The sequence below is a fragment of the Rhododendron vialii genome, chromosome 7a, assembly GCF_030253575.1.
Source record: "Rhododendron vialii isolate Sample 1 chromosome 7a, ASM3025357v1".
Classification (NCBI taxonomy): Eukaryota; Viridiplantae; Streptophyta; class Magnoliopsida; order Ericales; family Ericaceae; genus Rhododendron; species Rhododendron vialii.
In genome coordinates, this window is record NC_080563.1 from 8,494,578 (window position 1) to 8,503,301 (window position 8,724).

General features: G+C 36.9%; 1 protein-coding gene across 4 annotated transcripts; it reads right to left on the reverse strand.

The window, feature by feature from the left end:
- Nucleotides 1-1,088: 1,088 nt before the first annotated feature.
- LOC131334806 (probable choline kinase 2) lies at nucleotides 1,089-7,294 on the reverse strand. Of its 4 annotated transcripts, none has more exons than XR_009202287.1 (8): nucleotides 6,759-7,294; nucleotides 4,376-4,497; nucleotides 4,037-4,232; nucleotides 3,749-3,866; nucleotides 3,583-3,630; nucleotides 2,798-2,918; nucleotides 1,534-1,668; nucleotides 1,089-1,433 (listed from the first exon to the last, which is right to left on the reverse strand). XR_009202287.1 is itself a non-coding variant. In XM_058370060.1 (8 exons), exons 1-7 carry the CDS (start codon nucleotides 7,101-7,103, stop codon nucleotides 1,561-1,563), a joined length of 1,038 nt encoding a protein of 345 aa, XP_058226043.1. In that variant the 5' UTR covers nucleotides 7,104-7,292; the 3' UTR covers nucleotides 1,089-1,445; nucleotides 1,547-1,560. The 4 variants fall into 4 exon arrangements, 2 of the variants coding, with proteins under 2 accessions (XP_058226043.1, XP_058226044.1); XR_009202286.1 differs by having other exon boundaries at nucleotides 1,089-1,445; nucleotides 1,547-1,668; nucleotides 6,759-7,293; XM_058370060.1 differs by having other exon boundaries at nucleotides 1,089-1,445; nucleotides 1,547-1,668; nucleotides 2,818-2,918; nucleotides 6,759-7,292.
- Nucleotides 7,295-8,724: the final 1,430 nt, after the last annotated feature.

The window sequence follows — 8,724 nt, forward strand, 5'->3', positions numbered from 1 at the left end:
ATCTCATTTTGTTAAAGATGGTCTTGTAACTAATTACTCTTGAATTTTCTTTTGACTAAAATTGTAATTATCTAAACTTAAGGACTTGTTTGTAAATTAAACAGGAGGGAAATTCTTTTAGGTAACATATATGACACGCGAGACTCTTTTATTGAAATGTATTGTTTAATTATGTTGAAAATCGAGGGCGTGACATCAAATCTCACCACTTGCATGTAGATTTTCTTCCCTTCGATGGATTTTTAATTTCTCTATTTCTACCTTATAATGGACTTTCTCCAACCCTTGACTTCAAATTGGGAATGTCAATTTTTTTTTGAAGGCTGATATGACATTTTGGCTTCTTCAATTTGACATCAAAGTCTTCATTTCCAACCCTTGTGCCAAATTCTATTTATTTGACTTCAAGCTATCCCTCTCCAACCCTTAATGTCAAAATCCAAACAGTCATTTTTTAAATTTGACGGGCAAGAGGTAGGTGGTCAAAGTTAGCATGCTTCCTCTCCCCTTCATCCATGTCAAATGCCATGTAAGATTTGGCCAAATAGAAGGCATCTGGATTGGAAGGTGAATTGATGCCAAAAGTTACTGTTGCACTGTCCATGTTATGTTTGACATCTCCCATTGGAGATGCTCTTGTATACTTCAAAAAAAAAAATTATTCATACAGATTGGAAGGGCATAAGAGATTTGGTAAAGACAAATTTGACACTAAAGATGGGTTACCATTTTAAATAAGCAACGGATAACAAAGAGTAGAGCTAAATATGGATGAGTGATCTCACTCCTTTTTGTTATAACCGCACTTACTTTTTATACTTTTGGTATTGTTTGTTATTCTGTAGATGTTTTTTTTATCATCATCTTCTTTCTATTTTGGGTCCAAACACAATAAATAAACCATAAGGGAGTTTTATATACACATACTTGTTCAAGGAGAATGTGATAGCATTCATAATTCATAGTCCACATATCAAAAAAATATTTTCAACAAAAAGAAGTCGTCGAAGAAGAAGAAAAACTGGGATCGAAAGGAAAACACAATCGAACAATCGCAACTGAAATTACCAAAAAAAAAATTCAAATCCTAAAATTAACAAGTCCCGTGATTCATAAATAATGCTCCAAGAACACAATGCTAACGTCGATTCATTACATCAAAAAGAATCAAGACAACATGAAGCCATGGCAGGAAGGACTCCTGCACAATAGATACACAATAAACAGACTACTGTACATCAGTGTATAATGCATTCTTCTGGGTCATTTACCCCCTTCATAAAGAGGATTCTTTATTTTGACTTCGATATGAATGTGGCAATCGAACACCAACGAAATCGACAAACTTTCCATGCTAAAAAAGTGTTGCAAGTACTCATCAAGAAGGCGCCTACTGGTAGCCGATCAGAAAGGTTTCTAAGCCAAGATTCAAGCTGAAATAAAACCTGGCAACACAATCCCAGAAAGTGAACCTTCAATGATACGAATTGCAATAACCTTGCAGGCTTCTGTAATCATATCAAAAAAATAAACATAATATTCTTACCATCATCGACAACATCAGGGGGAAGATCCAGAAGAACCCAACTCAGGCTTCCTTAGCCAGTACTGTTGAAGCCTTTGCCTTGCGTACTCCATGTAATCAAAGTCAATTTCATTAACGTGCTCCTGAAATAAAGTATGTAAAAACAAGCTTACATTAGAACTTCACAAGCAATTGAAATAAGTTTACCCTTCCTAGCATAATACCCGAGAGAGAGAACAAGAAAGAAATTGGCAGACTCTCAGCAAGAGGAAAGTGTCACTTGTTTAATTTGGTTTTCAGTATGTTACTTTAGAGGAAAGGATCGGTCTCCATTTGACAGGAGCATATTGAAGTAGATACAACAAAGAGCAATAATGCAATATCGACAAATAACTTCTTAGAAAGCAGTTGGAGAACCAATTGCAAGTCTTACAACGTCCTACGACCACGTTTGTACTATATCCTTTGAACTTGGTGAAGTATTTGATTATTTCTTAGGCCATCCACAGTGGTATAACTAAAAAAGGATAACCAAAAGTTGACTCATCAGCTTTTGATTATTCACTTAAGAGGTTATTAAGCTTAACACTGTTGAGTTTCACAATGGTCCCTTCTAGTCCATAATCAAAATAAAGGGTCCACTACAATTTCACTCTCTCTCCCCTCTATTTCCCGTCAATCACTTCCCTCCATTTACGTTTTAATTTTGAAAAAAAATCGGTGACTTTCTTCTCTCTTACAATGAATTATTATTATTTATTTTTATTTTATTTTTTTGGGGGGAATAGAAACGAGAAAAAAGAGTGAAATACCTTAATCCGGCGACGATGGGTTGAATTATAGATGAGATATGAACTTCACTTTTGGAGGGAAAGAAAGAGAAATAATTTGTGGGTGAAGTGAAGAAGATATAGAGTAGGCGAAGAAAAGAAAAAGAAAATACCAGTTGAAACACGCGTGTGTACAAATTTTGGAACTAGTTAACTTATATGGTGTGGGATTCACAAATTTTGATTATTGAAAAAGGTTGCTAATTTTGGTCATCCAAAGCCCAAAATTTAATTATTTCAAAGATGTTGTTAAATTTAATTATACCATTGTGAGCCCTTTTTTGCACCAACATTATTAACTTTAGAAACAATTGGCTTTTGATTATACCACTATGGATGGCCTTACATATGAAAAGAAACTAACAAAATCGAACTTGTGCAATCAGTCCAGCCAAGCTTTTGGAGGCTGTTTCAGGTGATTATTTGTGTGTGATGAACTTACAAAAAGGAGGAGAATAATACCGATATTATTCCCCATAATCCCCATAGCAGATGGCTTGCCAGAGCATACTTCTCAACATCTTGAATAAGCTTCTCGATTTCTACATCACTAGGTTGATTACCTGCATGGAAACCATACAAGTTTAGAAGACAATCCCCTTCTCCTTAAATTTATAGAGTCTGATTATTTAATTTTTAAAAAAATTAGTCTTAGGTCCATTATGTGAACTTCATAAGCCCACAAGTCCACCACTTAATTTTGTAAGGTCTCGAATCTATTTTAGGGTACCCTAGGGTTTAGGCACTTTCATAAGATTTTACGGTGCACTTTTTATTATAGGATAGGGTACCCTAGGGTATGGTAGATTACCCTAGCGTAGGGTACCATAGGGTTTAGGCATTTTTATAGGATTTTAGGGTGCACTTTCCTATTATACAGTTTTAGTGGTTTATGCAATTTCATAGGGTTTAGGATATGAGGCACTTTCATAAGGTACCCTAATGTTTAGGTTGTGTGGACTTGTGGCTTTACAAAACTACTAGGTGGACTTGTTGGCTTATGAAATGTCTATAGTGGACCTATCACCCTTAATTTTTCATTTCATCAGAACTTATATTCGACTTATTCAACCAACAAGGTCGAACAACGTAGTTCCGTTCGAATCCACTAATGTGGGAATGTTTTTCCTTAAAAATTAACTGTGGAAACTAAAACTAAATACTAAAGAACTGGGAAGAAGCTGTCAAGAACTATCCTTCAGCAAAATAAAATGTATAAATGACTACCTGAACAACTCAGATAAATACGCAGGAATCTTTGGCGCTCCTCCAAACCTGTAGCCAATAAAATTGAGTGAAAATTTAAGTAAAGTCCAAAACATAATTATCCTACTTCAAGTGAAGCAATTAAGTGAATGAAACAGTAAACAAATGAGTTCCATGAGTCACCCACCAGGATATTTGGTGTAGTCCAAAATATGAGGTGTTTCAGTATGGTAATCAGCAGCCATCTCACAAAAGTGATTTGCTATGTCATAGGCAACAGTGTTGTAACTTGAATACTCGTAGTCCTGCCATAAAAAAGGTAATCATTTGGGAGAAAAAAGTACTACTAAACGAAAGACTTGAGAGACTCCCATGACCACCTGCCCTTCGCCATCTACGCCCATGCATGCATTTAAGCTAGGGTGAAGAATAAACGTAAAAAGTAGAATAACTTTCAACACAAGAAGAAAATTACAATTATGGTTATTGACTTGGTCTGTTCATCGATCATTATGTTACCATACTGTAAATCATTGTGGCAGAATCCTATTAGTTGATTATCCTGCGAAAGAGTCTTTTCCAATGTTGATATTTCCTCGTCCAGGGCATCTAGGCGGAAGGCCTCAGCTTCTTCGGAGGGACACATACTTTTGGCAGTATTAAGCCATTTTCTGAAGCAATGAAACGAATGAAGTTATAAACATAACAGCTACAGTACAAGAAATCGTTTGGAAAAAACTACAACCGAATTTTGCCAGCACAACTTGATCTCCTTGAATCGAAAACAGAGGATTACAGAGTGAAGGAAATATACCTCAATCTATCCCACAAGAGAACTTTCTTCGGACCGGGCATGTCAAGGTCATGAAACTCCTTCATTTTGGCTGCTATCAGGGCAGATATATCTGGGTCAAGCAGATCAGAAGCCGATAGTGTCTGAAATTTCCATATAAAATACAAAAGGTAAAAAACAGTAGATATGCTAAATGTTGATGGCATAATTACTCTATTGGACAAAGGAAGATAAAGATCCTATTCCTTGACTTGAGCAGCTTCAATTTATGAGAGGAAACAATAAACCTTTTTTTTTTTTTTGGGAACAGCGAAGAAAATAAACTTAACCACAAACCATCATCCTAAGTACAAGAAACGAGCATTTTCAGAGTTTCGTAATTAAGCGAGGTGTCTGCAAACTGGCCAGATGTCCGGTTATTAAAAGAAAAGTTGAATTAATATTTGTGTTGGTTCATAAACCAACACGTGGCAAACCAATTTCAACTAAGCACAAACACTAGATTTTTTCAAAACGATAATCGACACTTAGTTTAACCAGCTTAACATCAATGATTAGAATGAAACCTATATTGAGGTTTGTTGCATCAAAATTTGTCTTTGAACATAAATATGATCACTGGCATCCTGATTTCATGACAGAGAATATTAGAAAAAAATTGCACACGGGACACAGTTTTTTACCCTTTTTTCCTTGATAAAAAAGTATTTCAAAACTACTACTTACGTTTGGACAAAATTAATCCCACAAAGAATATATACTATACCACAGAGTATGGATGAGGTTTCACGAAGATGCCTAAAATTTTAAGGACGGATATCAAAGCAAATATTCTATACCTTAGACCTTATTCAACTGTATAACTTCAAAGCGTCCATAACACAAAAAATAAGGTATGCATTTACATTCCTGGTGTCCACAATGTTCAGCTGAAGATGCAGCCAATAATCTAGTCCACCATAAAACTAAGCAGAAGACACTGGTACAATATCTTAGTTTCTATGTGTTAGGTAAAGGACTTATTTGTACTCGAAGACTTAACTACAATACTAAAGAAGGCCACCAGTATCCCTTTTTCATACTCCCTTCACAGTTGGGACTTAGGAGGCCTTCACCAAACTATTAGAGCACTCCACTGAGATTTGGAGACCTCCATCATCTGTCTTATAAGGATCAAGACAAAGTGACAATTCAGGCCATTCACAAGCCGGGAAAGAAGAAAAAGTCAAGATCTGAAACTAGGAGTTTGAATTCAAAACTGAGAGTGGCATTTGGGTACATGATATACACTTCCCATATCAGCAAAGATACCCCTTGGAATTTTGGGTTTGCAAAAGATCTTCATTCATTTCGGAAAACTGAGTTTGGTACGGATTTGAGACAACAATTAGAGAATCAAGCAAAATTGGGTCAATTCCACATCCATTTATAGAATAAAGCAAAATTCCATTTATAGAATCGGTGTCAACTCTGAAACTTCACCATCATCATTTACAATCTCTAAATAAACTACCATATTCAACTTATATCAATTTGGGTACTAACTTATGTGAATTGGGTCAATTCCACATCCAATGCACCAAAAGATCTTGACAATTCAGCACATAAAAAGCAAAACCCACAACCTCAAACCTATGCAAACTCATAATAAATAAACCAATATGCTCTACCCACATCACGCAAAGCAAAATTCAATCTAGAGAATTAAAAAAGAAAGCAAAATAATATTAATAAAAAGACCTATACCCAAGCACAAATGAACTCCTTGATTCGTCCATTGGAAGACCTTCCCAAGTCTAAAACATCATCATAATGTCAGATTATTCACGATCTCTAAATAAACCGCCTATTCAACTTATACGAATTTGGGTCCTACTTATACGAATTGGGTCAATTCCACATCCAATGCACCAGAAGATATTCACAATTCAGCACATATAAAGCAAAACCCACTACCCCAAACCTATAAAACTCACAAAGAAACCAATATCCCTACAACATCACCCTAGTTCCAAACCCATCCAAATAAAGCAAAATTCTATTCAGGGAATACACAAGAAAGCAAATTAATAATACCCAAGCACGAACGAACTATTTGATTCGTCCATTGGAAAATCGTCTCAAGTCTAAAACATCACCATAATGCCATATCATTCACAATCTCCAAAATAAACTCACATTTTCAACGTATACGACGAAACTTATATGCACAGGGTCAATTCCATATCCAATGCACCAAAAGATCTTGACAATGACAAAAAATAGAGCAAAAACCACTTTCCCAACCTATAACAATTCCCTAAGAAAACAATATCCCAACAACATCACCCTAGTGCCAAAATCATCAAAAGGAATCAAAATTCAAATTATTTCGACAATAACCAAGAAAGCAAAGTAAAAATACCCGAGCACGAATGAACTCTTCGATACGTCCATTGGAAAACCTCCCCAACAGCCTCGGCCCCTGCCCGTGCCTCGAGACGAGCTCGAACGTCCGGATCTCGTCCTCCCTATCAAAGAACACGTCCACGCCCTCCCCGTAAATCCTCACCAACACCTTCCTCGAGCGGTGGTCCTCTTCCTTTATCGGCCACTTGATCTGGTACACCTGGTTGGTCATGGCACCCTTGAGCTGGATCACCTGCAGGTCTTCGCCTATCGTGTCGCCCCAGCCCGACGCCAGGGACTGGAGAATTCTTTTCGCCTCTTCTGGTAGAACGCTTTCTTTGCGGGTTTCCGTCGAACCCATTTTCGAGAGACGGATTTCGGTGGGTGTCGATGGAGAAGAAGAGTGTGAGGCGATCGCGATGTGGGTGAGCGAGTCCGTGGAAGGATGCAGTGGCTGTGATGTGGACAGAGGTTTGTTTTTGGAACACCCTGTAAAAACGCCCGACAATGCCGTGTGGTGACAAAGAATGTGGTTCTGTTATTAGGCTCTTTCTTTCCGAGCGTGCCACGCCTAGCGCTCAATTTTACTGCTCCTCCAATTTTCTGTCTGCCTCCGCAATTAATAATTTTTGAAAGTGATTTTTTAAATTTAAATCATCCAAAATACTTTTGAACGATAAAATTGAGTTCGATAGAAAAAACGGTAAAATCTTGTGGTAAGTGTAGACTTTTGCCTTTCTTTTCGGGTAAATGGCTAAACGGAAAGTCTAGCAACACATATGTTTTTACAAAACCCCGGACACAGTTGTGTCAGAAACGCATGTGAGCTCATGTGCATCCAATGGTTCCGGACACAGTTATGTAAAAAGTTCGTGCATGTAGCATTCCTCAAGGCCAAATTAGACTCTCTTTTTGTTCAACGGTCAGTGGTGTTCGAGCCAGCTTACAGACAACTCAACTAATCTTCTCTTTAGTTTGGTTAAAGGCGGATCATCCATGGACTAAGAAATTCACGAGAAACTACTTTATGTGGCCTGACTTCAAAAATTGAACCCTAGTTAATTGTGTGGGAAGCAAACACACCAATCAATCGGACTAACCCTTGGAGCTGGCTAAATTAGACTTTGCTCCCCTGTAAGTAGAGCTACAACCGACCGAACTTTGTAGTGTTTGAACTCGGTTCGTTGAATGTTAGGTGAGCTTGATCTCCAATCGAATAAACGCAAATGACTGAAGCTCCAGTTTGAGCTCTCCAAGTAAATTCAATAATATAGGTTGAATTACAATAGATGTTTCTAAAATAAAATTGTATAAAATACTACTTTCCACGAGCCTACTCGAGTCTCGAGCTGCGCCTCGTTCATGGAATAAGCATATAACCTAAGCTCGATCTTAGGAGCTATTACTGAGTGAATCCCCGAACCCGAATGGCTTGATTTGTTTGATATGCTAAACTCAAAGTTAGAATTTTTTTCAACTACCAGTTTATATTTTTATAATTTTTCAATTTCTCTCTTCAAGAGCAACGATTAGCTAAAAATATTGACATACTTCTATTAAAAGTCGACTAAAAACTAGTAGTAAAAAATTAGGTCAACAAATAGCTGCCTTATTATTGTTATTTTAGCGTTCGACTTCTATTACACTGCAATTCACTTTACTTGTGGAAAATCGAGCTCAGTCTGACCCTTTTTGCATCATTGGTAATCCCGTGTTCCCTTTGTCCCAGTTCCAGTAGGGCTCATCCTATTTATATGTGTAAGTATTTTGTGTAATTGTATGTGGTTATATATAATTATCGATTTGTTACTCCATTCTCGAGACTCAAACGGAATAATTACACTTAAACAAAAAAAATCTTTTAAAATCTTGTCACTTCAAACCAAAGTCGTCACTGTAGGGTGCATTTGGAACCTGGGTAAAGGAGAATTTAATAAAGTAGAGTTTCTCCTAGTTGGGTCAGAGAGGAAACAAAAATGAAT